Source organism: Saccopteryx bilineata, chromosome 12 (assembly GCF_036850765.1).
Source record: "Saccopteryx bilineata isolate mSacBil1 chromosome 12, mSacBil1_pri_phased_curated, whole genome shotgun sequence".
NCBI classification, from domain to species: Eukaryota; Metazoa; Chordata; class Mammalia; order Chiroptera; family Emballonuridae; genus Saccopteryx; species Saccopteryx bilineata.
In genome coordinates this window covers 52,183,139-52,198,486 of record NC_089501.1, presented here as the reverse complement: position 1 = coordinate 52,198,486, position 15,348 = coordinate 52,183,139, and the positions used below count along the sequence as shown (strand labels likewise).

The 15,348-nt window shown below is 50.3% G+C and overlaps 1 protein-coding gene across 2 annotated transcripts; it reads left to right on the top strand.

Annotated features, from left to right (window-relative positions):
* The first annotated feature begins 1,673 nt into the window (after positions 1-1,673).
* LOC136316204 (dynein light chain Tctex-type 1-like) lies at positions 1,674-7,643 on the top strand. Of its 2 annotated transcripts, none has more exons than XM_066248068.1 (5): positions 1,674-1,767; positions 4,416-4,457; positions 6,299-6,422; positions 6,846-6,923; positions 7,207-7,643. In XM_066248068.1, the coding sequence occupies exons 1-5, from the start codon at positions 1,741-1,743 to the stop codon at positions 7,275-7,277; spliced, it is 342 nt and encodes a 113-aa protein (XP_066104165.1). In that variant the 5' UTR covers positions 1,674-1,740; the 3' UTR covers positions 7,278-7,643. The 2 variants fall into 2 exon arrangements, with proteins under 2 accessions (XP_066104165.1, XP_066104163.1); XM_066248066.1 differs by having other exon boundaries at positions 1,703-1,842.
* The last annotated feature ends 7,705 nt before the right edge of the window (positions 7,644-15,348 follow it).

Genomic DNA, 15,348 nt, shown 5'->3' with positions numbered 1-15,348 from the left:
ATGTTTTCTGTTGATTTCTATACATGCGGTGATTGTCCGATATGACATCGCTAGGGCTCTGCATTGCTGACGAACCCCCCCCCCCCCCCGTCATTCAGGACGCTTATTGGGACCAAGAAGTTCCTAAGAGGCTGTGGCGCAATTCTTAAAATACGTTCCAAACCTCGTCTGCCTGCTCACTCTCACTTTGCACATCATTCTGAGACATGCAGCTCCTCCGTGTCCACAGCGGAGGAGAAACCTGGAAGAGAATGAAAAGGCCCTTTTTCAGAAGCGTGGTGCCACTGAGGGCCCGGAACCAGGAGGGTGGGCTCAAGGGAAAGGAGAACACCTACCAGGGATCTCAGGGGCAGCTGGGGTGTCAGGAAGACAAAACAAAGACACGTCAGAATTAGAATCACATGTAGACCACGAGGCACAAGACAAATACTGGAACAGGTGAGACGAAGCCAGATAATGGGAAGAGAACAAAACTCAAAAAGTAAATCATGTTCAGAATTCGAGAAGCAGAAAGCAGGTGTTGGAAAGCACCCAGTCCCACCAGCAGGTCTCCTTGTTCAGGCCAGGTGTCCAGCAGCCTGTGTCCTTCCCAGCTGTGCCCTCTTCTCCCCACCCCAGTTTCCTACAAGGAGTTAGGCAGGCAATTGTACCTTCCTCCTCTCCCCAGGTCTCTGCTGTTGGGTATGGGCAGCACTAACACCTGTGGGGAGAGCATGCATCCATTCAATACAATTTCATTGTGTCTCTACCTACTACATGCCAGGCACAATTGAAGTGACAGTGAATAAAACAGATTCCGCCTGCATGAAAATGAGATTCGATACCGTACAAACAACAAAGGTTGCTGATGGGCTGAATGTGGACTCTGCAGCTTAATCCCACCTACTCTCAGGTCTTGTGGTCAGCTCTTCCCGGGTGGGGGGATGGGATGTAGGTTTCAGCAGCTGGGCCTCTGAGAGTTAAGAAGTTACAGCTTGACTTCAGGGGTGTGGTGAAACCAGAGAAGCAGTCTGCAAAGTCCAAGATCTTAACCTCGGAGTCCATGCAAGCAGGTGACTACATCCCAGCCCTTCTTGGAGAATTAGAGCCCTGTGCAAGTGCTGATTTGCATAAGGACTGCTGTATACACATCAAGTGTATGTCATTACGGATAAAGGCAGCCAGAAAGTGCGTAGCATTTTACCAGGTTTTTCATCCAAAAATGTTTCTTTTAAAATGGTGCTTAAAATAAAAATAAATTATATGGAAAACTTGCCGCTCCAAAGGAAGGCAAGTTTCCATCAGAACTAAAGGTTCCTAACCTTGGAGCCCCGAGGGGCTGTAATCAGTATCTCACACTGCCCATCAAGGTCAGAAGTCACAGTACCATTTGTTACCAGGAGCCCAAGCCCGTCTGGATATGCAGATTAACCCAGACCTTACAGAACAGGCTAGACTCCGAAGAGGCCAGGAGGACTCTCCCCTCCCGAACTGGCTTCGTGCATTTGTTTTACTTGCTGCGGTCTAGTCCGCGGGCAGGCTTCTCAGACGGGCTCCCGCGGAAACCACCACTCGGGGAGGACGAGAGGAGACGACGATCTCGTGTCCCCGCGCGCGTCAGAGGCACTGCGGGGAGGGTCCGGCCCTCGAGCGGGGAGGGCGGGACCAAAGAGCGCGTGGCCAGGTGGGCGGGGCGGGGCCTAAGTGCGCCGGCGCACTGCGCTCCTCTCCGCGAGGTGGCGGCGACTCGTTGGAGGGAAGATGGGAGACTCTCAGGATTCCGAAGAGGTAACCGCCGGGTCGCCGACTGGAAGGGTGGAGGCCGGAGTCGCCGGGCCCAGGTGGGCGGCGGCAGCCAAGTGGGTGTGTGTGTGAGTACCCGGGTGGCGTCAGGACGCCGGCAGGGGTCGTCCCCCGCGCAGGCTGGCGACTCCGGCCCCCTGCCGAGCGGTTGCGGTGCCCCGGCCTGGCCTGCCCCGGGTGTTGTCAATCAACTTGCGGGGGGGGGGGGGGGGGGCGAGCGGTTGCGGGACCCGGGCCGGCCTGCCCCGGGTGTTGTCAATCAACGTGCGGGGGGGGCGGGGGGCGAGCGGTTGCGGGGACCCAGGCCCGGCCTGCCCCGGGTGTTGTCAATCAACGTGCGGGGGGGCGGGGCGACAAAGACACTGCCACGCGGAGCACGCCCGGTCCCTCCACACCCGCGGGCCCGGGACCAGGGCCCCGAGCCCCGAGCCCCTTGTACTCAGTGCTGCAGGACCTGCTGCTCGTCCAGGGGTGGGAGACAAGGTCCCCGGCTGGGACCGTATTTAACGTGGGACTCCAGAGTAACAGGCACGCGTCACACGCCCGAGCAGTCCCATCTCTCAGGTCCCTTCGTTTGCGGATGGGATGCTCGGGCTGCCTGCAAAATGCAGAAGCGCAGGATAGGAGGACCTGCCTTTGTCTGCCGGTCCCCACCTTGCGCTGCAGTGCCATGCGCACTCCCACCCGGGCCCCGTCGCTGACTGAGTCGGAGACGGCGGAAAGACAGCCCCGGTTTGTGGGGACAGAGGCTCTCCTTCCCTCTGTGAAGAAGCAGGGGACAGCCTACCGTTCTTGGCCGAGCAAAAGACACTCATTGTAGCTGAGTGCTGTTAAAGTGGGCTTCTTTCAGGCTAAAAAGCAGCATTCAGGGAACACAGCTGATGGCTGCTCCTACTTTGGAAGAATGGTTGCCCATTTTCTTCCTATGCACTATGCAGCCTGTAAAAAAAATAAAAACTGTAGGTAAGTTTGGTAAGGTTTGGCATTGTTACTGTTTCGAAGGCAACAGATAGAGAAGGCTTAAGGACTGAGCTTAGATTTCAGTGTTGATATGATTTAACGAGCAGAAGCGCTGCGCCCGCATCACCAGCAGAGTTTGAATGCTGGTCGCAACCCAGCGAACGATAATGAGAAGACAGGTTTCAGAAGCAGCTTTTCCCTGCAGATTGTTAGCTGACGTAATATTGGGAAATGGCTCGTATAATAGGAATATTGAGTACAACTATAGAAAAGGAAATGGCAGAGTCAGAGAAAGCCCTTACTGCTGGCATTGGAATATTGTGCACTCTAATTCTGGCTCTACCCAGTGAGGTGGCCCAGTGACTTCATTATTCCAGGGCTCAGTTGCAGGTCTGGGAAAAGAAGGGGCTGAACAGAGTGGCCTGTGTTGACAACAAGCTACAGCTCTGCAGGGATGCAGCCATGACTGTTCCTTCCAGTGGGCACGTCTTCAGTTCTCACTAATTCGTGCCAGTCCTCCTGACATCCTCTGACCCAAGCCTTTTCTGCGTCTCCCCTAACTCCATGTGGACACCTAGGCCTCGATAACTACTCTCGAGTCACTGTTTCTCTTGCCCGCAGAAGTTGAAACTGCCCCGTGGATTCTGGACACCTGCTCTGCTTCCCACGAAAAGGCCACTGAAATGCCCCTCAAGCTTTTTCATATTTTAACCACACAGGAAGTAATCTAGGGACCTTCCTGTATGGTTTAGGGTCTTTGAAGTCCCTTGGAGGATCCTCTAAACTTTGAGAAGTAATTTAATCTCTAAGGTACTTGGACTCCCAAGTCTGACTTCTGAGTGGAGCAGGTGAGAGGGCTTCCAGCCATCCGTGTTTGATCTCCCCAGAAAGAAAGGGGCCTCGCTGGAACAGGCCATGGCGGTCAGCCGACAGCAAGGAAGAAAACTTTGTGTCGGGGGCAGGGCCTGCTGCCTTCGTCCCCAGGATGCACACTGACTGAGCGCTCAGGGTGGCCTCCGCAAGGCATGTTCAGAGCTGAGCACTGTTCCCAGGATTCAGGTGACACCTGTACCCATTCATATGTGCCACACGTAAAAAGAAAGAAAATAAAGCCACTTATAAACTCCTGGCACTAGACTACCACTGGCAGCGCACCTCGCCCATTCCGACCTCACGGCTGTGCTAGCAGCTGGTCGTCTAGTCCCCAGAGTAGGACAGCGCTGAGAAAGAAAAACAACCCGAACACCTTAAGTTTCAAGCCTCCTTATCGGTTTATATCAGGGAAAGTCAGTTAATTTATACAAGTCAATAACTCATTAACTTTGTTTTTTGTCAGTGATCCTAGCTGAAATGGATGGAGAGATTATTAAATTCTAGTTTCAAGTCAGTCGTTTGGATCATGGCATGATCACAGCAAAAGTAAAACAACCTTTTATATTATGAATACATGAATTGTAGTCTCCCGACTGCTACTCCCAGCTCTGTGACGCTCAGAGCCACTTAGTGTTTCTGAGTCTCTCTGTCATGTTTTCCTCAGTAAAATGAACAGTTCCGTTAGATGCTTTCTAAGGTCTTCATTTCTGAAGGATGCTTCTTACCAAAATTTGCATTTATCAATGCTACAGTGGGTATGAATCTTTTAAATCAAACTTAGCTCATTTTTTTCCTTTCAGGCGACTTTTGTTGTTGATGAAGTGAGCAGCATTGTCAAAGAGGTAAGAGGAGAAATGCCTACTTTTTAAATACTTGATTAATGGCTTGTATGAGTGAAAGAATGTGTTTTAAACACTGTCTTGGAATTGTTTCAGCGGAGCCTGTGTTTTGGCATTTCAAATAACAGTTTTTACTGCATTGAATATCTAGATAAGACTTACTCCCATATTGTAGAAATTACATGTATGTATGGTTGGAGTGCTTATTGGGTAAAATATATTTTAAATCAGACAGGAACGTTTATATACAAGCATTAGTGTTGAATATTACTAAGGCTTGAGTCTATAACTAGAGCATGAAAGACTGGTGGGATACAAGTAAGTGTTTCCAGTGTTTAGTGAAGAAAGAGTGGATGTAAAAACTGAGCCAGCTGCCAGTTCCTCAAGGCCTCCTGTTGGTTCAGTTGAGGCTTGTTTTATTTTTCTTACATTCCTATACTGCCCACTTTCTCATTGACCAGGTTGTTTCCCTTGGTAATGAGAATGGGAGACAAAAAATCGACAGCTAGTCTTCATTGAACAAAGAAAATCCGTCGCCCGAGCCGGATAGCTGGTTGGGTAGAGCCCTGTCCTGAAGCGCAGAGGTTGCCGGTTCGATGCCGGTCAGGGCACATAGAGGAGCAGCTCGATGTCTCTGACTCCTGCTCCCCCTTTCTCTCTAAAAAATCAGCCAGTAAATAAAAAGACAAACCAAGGGGGCACGCAGAGGACTAACCGTCACGGAGTTTACTTTTACGGGCAGGAAGGGCAGGCGCTGGTCAGATAGCCACGTCGGACAAGTGACCTTGCACTCCCCGTGCGGTCACTGCACGGTAGGTGGTGGGTTCAGAGCTGGACTCCAGAGTTGGGACAGCACGAACTCAGCGAAGAGGGGCCACACGGCCCAGCGGGGGCGCGTGGAGGGGGCCTGCCGGAGTGAGGGGAACAGGCAGGGCAGCCACTGGCTCAAAGAAAGCCAGCAGATGGTCTGAGAGGAACAGCCCTGTTTGAGGCACGTTTGATTTGGAATTGATCCTAATGCAGATTACTGGCTGCTGCCAGAGTGGTCAAGAGCCACAGCCTAGTTCCGTGAACATCAAAAACAAAGTGACGGCCCTGGCCGGTTGGCTCAGCGGTAGAGCGTCAGCCTGGCGCGCGGGGGACCCAGGTTCAATTAGAAGCCGGAGCACTGGCATCAGCACAGAAGGCCCAGAAAATCATAAAATGGGAATATCCTGACTATAGACTGGAGCCAGAGTCGGGACGAGGGACCTTGCGTACCCTGAATACCCCTTACGGCGTGTACCCTCCCCAACAGCACACAGAGAAGACAGGGAATTTCCTCAGAAAGAAAGAATTCATCATCAACTTCAATTTGAAGATACATAAGGCTGTTTTTCATTTATCTGAAAAATGTCCTTATGTGGTCAGAAAATTCCCAGAAAATGCTGACTAAAGGAAGTATTTATAAACACATGAGAATTTGGATAAGTTTGTATACTGTCAGTCATACAAACAACTGATACAGATTCCTATATCTACTATACTTTTAAGAAAGGAATTGACAAAGGAAAATATTTTCTGTTGTAGGAAAATTGTTGCTATTCTCCAGGTGCTAATAGCAACAGTCAACATTAAGTCAAAATGTTAACAGACCCTATATAATTATGAATTCTTAAAAAACAAGTATAAAACCTAAATAAGATGTTATTTAACAAAATATATATGCAAAGGAGTACTCGTGAATACAAATAAACTTACACTTTATACAGACTCAGCTGTTCTGAAGGTCATAGGCTCCCTACTCACCCGAAGGTGTCTGGCTGTGTCCTGCTTGACGGCGTCCTCTGTGCTTTGTCTTCCAGGCCGTGGAAAGTGTCATCGGGGGCAGCACCTTCCAGCACAGCAAGGTCAACCAGTGGACCAACGACGTAGTGGAAAAAACTCTGAGCCAACTCAGCAAGCTAGGAAAACCATTTAAATACATTGGTAATGGGACTGGGCTTCTTGTATATGTGGGTGCTGGTTCTGGGAACTGACCAGAGGAGGGTCTGGTGTCAGGAGAGAGGGATGGTGTTAGTGTTAGAGGGACGGGTGTTAGCCCGTCCTCCAAGTTCCTGGTACAGGTGTCCCTTGTGATGTGCACATGATTTTACTTTAGGTCGTACTGCCTTAAACTGGCCTGTGTGGCTGCTGGGACAGCTGCGGGATCTCACGGCAGGTGCCTGTAGAACGAGCGCAGGGAAGGAAAGGGACGTGCATGAGCTGTCCAAGTCGTAGGACGAGGCGATCTACCCTTAGAACTTTTATCATGAGCCTCAGCCATGAAATCAACATGCACATGCTAAAAGTGGCAGAAGGGAATTTGTGTTGCCATGGAGATTTCGCTAATAAAAGCTGTTTTCATTGAAGTGACCTGTGTAATTATGCAGAAGAACGGAGCAGGATTGCACTCGGCGAGTTCTTGCTTCTGGGACAGCTCTACTGACGGTATGGTTCTCGTTCACTGGGCGCAAGGGTGTCTGGGTATTTTCCTGAGAGGTTAGCAGTGTCTTCTTGCACTGTCCTGAGATCTAGCTTGTCCAGAGCAGTGTTTTATGACCTGTGTGCTGGGCTGTCGCATGTCTGGGGGTGCATGTGTGTTAGTCACCTTTGAAAGCATTTTGTAGAGAGAGGATTTCCACAGAGGTGGAGACTCGAGCGTGTTGGCCCTGTGGTGAGAACTGGGGACCGGTGGTGCCGTCCTCCTGACCGCTGCCCGTCTGCCCCGCAGGGAGCTGCACCGTGCGGTGGGAGAACAAGACCATGTACTGCATCGTCACCACCTTCGGGCTGTCCATCTGACCTCGTCGTCGCCCGCGCTCTTCTCCTCTGGCACCCTCTCTCCTCCATCTGCTAACCACCAGCAGTGAATTCAGTGAGCACCTTCCCCGTTCTTTGTTTTTGTAGCACTCTCAGAATGGAGAGAAAACACCAAACGACCGCACTGTTCTGCAGTCGGCACACCTCGTCAGAGGAGTCGTTCACCACAGGCAGTAGAAGCCTGGGCCGCCACTTGTCTTAACTCGATTTCTGCTCAAAGGTGCTAAAAGCTCAAATCTGCTAGTGTGAAACTTTCTCTACTCTTTCAAATGATTCAATCACACTAAGTTTTCACACTTTGTACTTTTAAAAGTTAGAATAAATTTAAAGTTTGTGTTTTTCTTCAGAGTCTAAATAGTATCACAGATGAATTCTTCATATTTAGCGGGCTCAGCACCTCTAAAACCTTAAAAAGTGAAAAATCAAAGCTGTGATTTGGCTTTGGCCCTCTCCAGTCCTAGGATTTGCTAACATCCCCCATGAGACCAGGGTCCAGGCAGCTTAGCTGTGTTCTCGTTAGACTTCTGTCTGCCCGGGGAATCACACCCTTCATCCTCAAGTCCCCTCCTAGGGAGCCTGGGCGGTGGGAAACAGACGAGCTGACTCCGCTAGCCGGGGGTGCTAATGCGCACACGGGCCTGGGGCTGCAGCTCCTGTGTTCTCTATGTACAGGAACAGTCACACCCACAGAAAAATGCTGTAGTCTTTCAGGGTTTGCAGAATGCCTTCCCAGTCATTCACTTTGTGCCTGTAACAATCACACCATCATTTATGAATCAGAAAGTGTATGGAGGACATCCGAGGGAGTGAGGAGGTGGGCCTCAAATGCAGGCCTTGGGGCCTCATCGCACTCCTCAAGTCACAGGCACGTGGTGATAACGGCACCTCCACTCACCTGCCGCAAGGAAAAGCTCTCTCTTGTCCCTGACGCATTCATGTGTGAGTAGTTCACTTAACTCCATATGCAAAGAGCAAAAAAAAATCAGTATACATAAAAAAGATCAAATATTAAAAATTTATTAACATTTACCCAAAAGGTAGTATCCAAGTATCAAAATGAAGCCATTCCCAAAGTTTGCCATAAATAAACATTTATTACCTTTTAATTGATTACAGTGCTCATTGTAGCTAGGTTGCCTGTGCTCACGGACAGAGTTCCGGGGTCTAATTCACAGCTCTCTCCTTTTGAGCTTGAACTTCAGTTTGTTTTATTTACAGATATTTATAGTCTTTATAAAAAGGCAGTTTTCAGTAGCACACGATCCTGTGTTTCATAGTATGGCATGAGAGTTATCAGTATATCTAAAACAAAATTACAGTGAACAGGACGAGAAGTCACAGACGGAAGCAACTTCCCTTTGGCCCGGGGAAAAGATTTTTTTCAAAAATCTAATCTCTAAGGCAACTGGTTTCTAATACCCTTAAAATACATAAATATACTTTAGTGTTTTAAGTCCAGTCTTCACTAGACATCCCTTTTAATCATCCCTTCCGTAGATTTGTGTTTTTCTCTGTGAAAGGAAGTCCAGGAAGTAAGTTACTGACCACATTATAACCTATTTAACATGACCATACCTTTATTAAATAGTTCATGAAAGACTTGAGGCTGGTGACATTTGTCTTAATTATCTGCCCATGTAGTGGGCTGGGCGTACACAGTGGATCTAACCCTACTGCAGTCGGTCCAGGAGCGGCCTGACAAATCTTGAATGTAGTTTATGTGTCCCCTTCTCTAGCCTTTCCAATGGGGCTTGAGAGAGAGACCGCATCCCTTTGCTGCAGTGATGATTTAATAATAAATCAAGCGGACCGGTTACCCACACGGATAATGCCGCTCTCCCCAGGGAAAAGGAAGCTACAGTGAGTGCCCTCCAGGTTCCCCTAGACAGGACCGGTGTACACTGTCAGCCCAAAGATGATCTTATTTAAGCTGTTACCATGAAAGAACTCAAGTTAGCCCTTTGACTTCATAATTTCAGTTTGCAAAACTTTGATGCTCTACAAGAAAAAAAAAATTTGCTAATGTCTAAAGTTTCTGGCAGACTTTAGCATTTTAACCTAACACCAACGGCACATAGAGTACATGCTAAGTATACTTTCAGCAAAATTTTACATGGATTAGGTACTATGTTGATATAGATCATACACCAGGAAGAGAAATTAAAAATGCATGATTTAAGAACCTTTTTTCCCCTTCCGTACTTTTGTAATTTTTTCTTATTTCCAACTTTGTTACAAAAAGTAAATAAATATGCCCATATTGTTCATTTCCTTGACTTGATGGCATGAGAATCAATATATGAAGATATAAATCATCAGTCTATAATGATCCTGTAGCACAGAAACAGGTTTTAAAGAGTTCTACGTTGTACGGCCAAAGCCCTCAAACATTTTACATTTACTGATAACAGCATTCCTAATTATGGACAATTATTTTTATAATGATTAAAATGTAAACTATATTGCATACTAGAATACATTAATCAGTAGAAGTTTTTGTCAATTTACATAAAATTATTTACAGTTAGTCTTAACAGAGGTTGTGAAATTTGGTAACAACATTTTCCAATACCTCTGAGCACACAATCAAAAGAAGCAATCACACCATTGCAAATATAAAAAAACAAATTTGAATTACCCTTGCGATAATACAGATGCTCAATTCAAGCACTCATATTTACAGTGTTTTCAAAACAAATGGAATCCATGTTAAAGGTATGTTGTCATTACTATTTAAATTAAAAAAGAAAGTGTGGTGTGGTAGTGAGTAGTCTCTCATGAACCTCTGCAAGGTCCCAGCACTACCTAAGTGGAGTCTAGTTTTCGGCTAGGCTGGGATTTGAGAGCTAATGCATAGGAGGAGATGAAGGTGCTGTTTGCAGGGCAGAACAATCGTCCTAGACCTCTGTACTTGCCAAGAGGGCCTCCCTCAGGACGTCTGCAGGATCCCATGTTAACAGGTGGAGACACTACTGAGCATGTCAAAGCAAAAGCAAAGGAGCATCTGCACAGAGTTCTAAGCTGCCTGACAGAAGGAACGGGAAGGCCCCAGGCCCTGTGATGCCACATTCAGCAGCTCCAGACAGCTTCCCCCAGGGCGATCCAGGGGCTCACTGACCGCGGCCATATGACAGTCCCAGCAGGTACCTTCTACCCAAAGACGTTCTTCCACAAACCATCTAAAATGCTTTACTTTCTTTCATCCAGTCTCCAAATAAGAAACTGCAAAACCTTTTTGGCAGTCAAGAATCTGTAACAAACCAATCGTTTAGCTTTCATTTTGAAAAAGCCAACCTACTGGGCGGCAACTGCAGCAGAGCTGCAGAAATGCCTGCTTTCTGTAATTGAATGGACACTCTCCTCCCCACCTGGCCACAGGGACACACATGTATCCACGTATGGAACGTGCACACGGGTGCACACCACCACGGGAGCACCACATGGCAGCAAGACCTTTCCCACTGGAGCTGCAGCCTATCTTCCCCTTTCCTTAGAAACCCTATCAGACCCCTCCACGCTCCACAGCACTACTGCGTGGGTGGGCAAGGGGCTGGAATCTGCCACCACCACTTCCCCATTTCACATCAACAGGAGTTACGGTCACTTAAGGTGCTCAGTTATCCAGAGCCACAGGCCACTGAGTGGCGGAGGACCGCCCTGGTGAGGCAGCCACACAAACAGGCTTCCCCGGGAGTTGAAAGGGTCAAAGCACTGGAAGCCCTGGGCAGCGGAGGAAAGGAACGGTGCCGTGCTGTGGACCTCATTCAGAAGGGCTGTCCACGAACTGGGAGTTAGTAAGTTATTTTTAAATAAGTACCTAATTCTTTTTACTATAAACAAGAGTAATTCCCTCCCCACCACTGAAAGCAAGCTATCTCTCATCTGAAGTGTTTGAAAAAGAATTTGGCGATTGACCATGGTCTCTCTTCCCAAATAAACACAGCCACTCTAACAATCAAGTTGGCCAGATGTTACTTAACATTTGTCCTCGGTTTTGGCTTTCCTTTCAAAAATATGTAAACAAATAAGGACCAGGAACTCTGCTTATAAGAGAGTCTGAGCACGGGCAGGTACGGGGAAGGCGAGGGTGGCCACTGGGTCCGCCGGCCACCCAGCTCAGTCGCTGTCGGAGCCTTCCTTGTACTGGGACCAGATGGCCGGCCGTTCTGCAGGGGCATTTCTTCATAGTCACTCCTGTTAGAAAAGGGACTGCTGACACGGGTCCGCCTGGATGGCTCTCAGCCTCCCGCACTGACAGCCACGCTCACAGACATGCAGCTCACAGCTCCCCCCTTCTAACGCTAGCTGTAGGGCCCCCCACCACCACCAGGGCCATTCGCCCAGACGAAACTGGCCTTTCTGTGGTCACTTGCTGGGCCTGTTCAGCAAAAAGGATACCACTGAATCTAAGCCTGAAAAACGTAGAAACAAAACCACAAGACACTGCCAGCTAAAGAAATGTTATAATACCTTGGAAATCATTCTGGAACGATTAGCCACCTGCTCAGTAAAGGTGCGAAACCAGTATGAACGCCCGCCCGGGGGGGAGGGGGCAGCCTTCCAGAGGCGGGACTTACCTGTAGATGACATCGTCGTCGTCAGAGTCGTTGAGCATGGAGAACGCGGGGTTGTCCTTCAGCTGGGACTCTGCAAACCGACAAGAGCGTGTTTCATGTTATCAGCCTGGCAGGACGGTCAGAAAGAGCTGGATTCCCATCCCAGCTGCCACCACTGTCTGTGTGACCGGAACGCAACACCTGTCATGCTGCCCTGAGCTTGCTGTGCCACCTCCCGCACAGGCAGCATCCCCGCTAGGTGCCCGGGAGTGTGCCGCCCCCGCAGGGAGCCACTCACATGGAGCTGCCTCTTCGGAGGAAAGCAGCCAAGCCAGGCCTGGGCCCACCCTCCATCCCTCGGGCCACAGCAGGTGTTTCTCCATCCCTCAACCGGAGGGGCTGCACCTTTATCCCGTGAGGCTCAAGTCAGACTTCTCACAAGGTGCTTTGAGAAGTCACAGATGTAAAAGTCAGAGGGCGGTCCTGACATGCTAGACCCCTGCCCGGGGCCCAGGAAGCTCCCATCCTGTTCGTTCCCTGTGCGACTGAGCTGTTCTGTTTCTGGTCTTGCATCCTGGGGGGGGGGGGGACTGGACATTCTGACATTCTTCTGCGTGGTCACAGCACTAGTATTCAACACTCTGTCATGTGGCTGACGGCCATGCTTGTGCTGGGACCCCCTCACGGTTTTTTCATCCTGAGCTGTCATGACACATGCTGAGTTCTGAAACTTGGGATCGCTATTTAAAGTGACTGTGTCAGGGCCCTGGCTGGCTGGCTCGGCAGTCGAGCATCAGCCAGGCATATGGAAGCCCCAGATTCGATTCCCAGTCAGGGCACACAGGAGAAGTGACCATCTGCTTCTTCATCTCTCCCCCGCCTCTTCTTCTACAGTCATGACTCGAACAGTCGAGCAAAGTAGCCCTGGGCATTGAGGATGGCTCAATGGCCTCACCTTAGGCACTAAAATAGCTTGGTTGCTGAGTAACAGAGCAGTGGCCCCAAATGGGCAGAGCATCGCCCGGTAGGGGGCTTGCCAAGTGGTTCCCAGTCGGAGTGTACAAAGGAGCCTGTCTCTCTGCCTCCCTGCCTCTCACTTAATAAGGAAAATAAAAAATAAAGTGGGTCTGACCAGGCGGTGGCGCAGTGAACGAAGCATCGGACTGGGATGCGGAGGACTCAGGTTCGAGACCTCGAGGTCACCATGAGCACGGGCTCATCTGGTTTGAGCAAAGCTCGCCAGCTTGGACCCAAGGTCGCTGGCTTGAGCAAGGGGTTACTCTGTTTGCTGTAGCTCCATGGTCAGGGCACATATGAGAAGTCAATCAATGAACAACTAAGGTGTCGCAACGAAAAACTAATGATTGATGCTTCTCATCTCTCTCCATTCCTGTCTGTCTGTCCCTATCAATCTCTCTCTGACTCTCTGTAAATAAATAAATAAATAAATAAATAAATAAATAAATAACGTGACCGTGTCTCTCTGCGAGGGAAGGAAGACACAGAGTCACGGGCCTGGCACCAACGGGAAACCCAGGAGGCGGGTCCTGAACTTCCGAGCTGTGTGACCCCGGGGCGGCTTACCATACAGGGCAGTCTTCGATGGAGAGTACACAAACGCCAAGGTGTAGAGGTAAAAGTTCAGCAAGCCATGAAAGATAAGAATTCAGCTGGTGACACTGTCAAGGAAAGCAAGCCGTCCTGGATACTCCACATCCAACACTGGTCAGCATCTCTGCTTCCCGCCTGTTGGCTCCTTCTCACCACCACGGCCCTTCCTACTACTGCTGACCGCCGCAGACCTCGGGGCCCCAAAGCCGGGCCTTGGGACACCACAGGGCAAGCCCATGGCCAGAGGCTGCAGTAACCTTTCACGGTTCCCTGCAAGTCAGGTTAACTGCTCTCTGCTACCCATGGGACCTCTCAAGGGGGCTGGACCCAGCGTGATCCAGCAAAGGACCGGAAGGCTGCCCACGTAGGGGTGAATCAAGAATGAGGTGAAGAACTGGACACAGACCCCAAACCAGTCATTCCTACCCATTTTCTGGATTACAAAACCCTTTGAGAATCGCAGCAAAGGTTAGTGTGACATTCACGAAACTTTGAAAAACCATGCATTAATTCTAAGGATGCAAGAGGCCCCAGGGAAAGAACCCAAGATGTAAAGGAGTAACCCCTAAGCCTCCCCGGGAGGCCCTCGCTCACAGGGCGAGTGGACACAAACCCTTACCCTACCACGTGCCCGACAGTGTACCGTGCAGGCTCCGGCCACAGGCGCGCACGCAGACACACGGAGGGCCCGCTGGGTCATGAGCCCTTCCTGCAGACAGGCTCCGGCTTAACTGCCACAACCCTGGGCACTGGTCAGACAGGCCGAGAATGGCCACAGACACTAGGTCCCTGGGCCTGAATCTACCTGCTCACGGACCGGGGGGCCGGGCTACCGCCTGTGGAGGAACAACAGGTCTCGGGGCTGAGTGTGTGTGAGTGTGTGTCGGGGGAAAGTGAGCACACCTCTCTGCAGACAGGTGTGGGGGCCCCTGGGTGCTCTGCAGTACAGGCCACAGGAGGGGACGTGCCTCTTCTCGAGGCTGAGAGACCTAACACGCTAACCACTCCATCTAGAAGGCGTTCCTGAGGCCTGATGTCTTCTCATGAAAAGGATATAATTCTGGTAGTGAGTTGGCAGTTCAGCTACAAAATTGTCTTGCAATACTTGTGCTCCAAACCTTAAATAAAGGATGAAGATGCTGAAAAAAGGGGGAGAAATATGTGAAATACACAGAAATAGCACTGGCTCCGGGAAGTTGTTACATTCACCCTATTAACAGTTAGTTCTGTTACTATTCTTGCTGCATGGAAACGTGTCCAGGCACACACACACCCAATCTCTGCCGCTAGGGGGCCTGCCGCTGGGACAGTCAGCTAGTCCTGATGTCGGACACATCACAGTCTCAAATTGGGGGCCTTGGCACCCAGCTTGGCTGACCCCTCTCTCTCGCTCGCTTAGTTCCCGTCATCAAGGCCTTCTCCAACAGCTCCCAGCTCCCGAGGAAAGCCTGCTTCTCCACAACCACCGCACCCACCCCCGCCCGGCCCAGTGACCACACGCCATTGTTCAGACACCTGAGCCAACACAGAATGGCAGAGGCCTGTGAAGGGGAGCTGGCAGCCAGGCTCTGCCCCGAGCCGCCCTGACTCTCCACCCCACACTGGCTTTCCTGTCCCTCCCCGCGGTCCATTCTCCACACACACAGACAAAAGTGTACACTGGCTCCTTCACCTGCGGCCTAACACCCTCAGTGGGTTCCCGTCACTGAGAGTCACAGCCTGGCCCCTGCCGGCGGCCTGTGGGGTTCCCCAGCCTCTCCTGACCTCTCCAGTGACCACCCTCCCTCGTATATTCACTTGCTGGGATGCTGCTGTTCCTCCTGCTCCCTGGCCACCTGCTGTCCCCTCTACCTGGGCAGCCAGCCATGTACTTCCAGGGCTCCTCC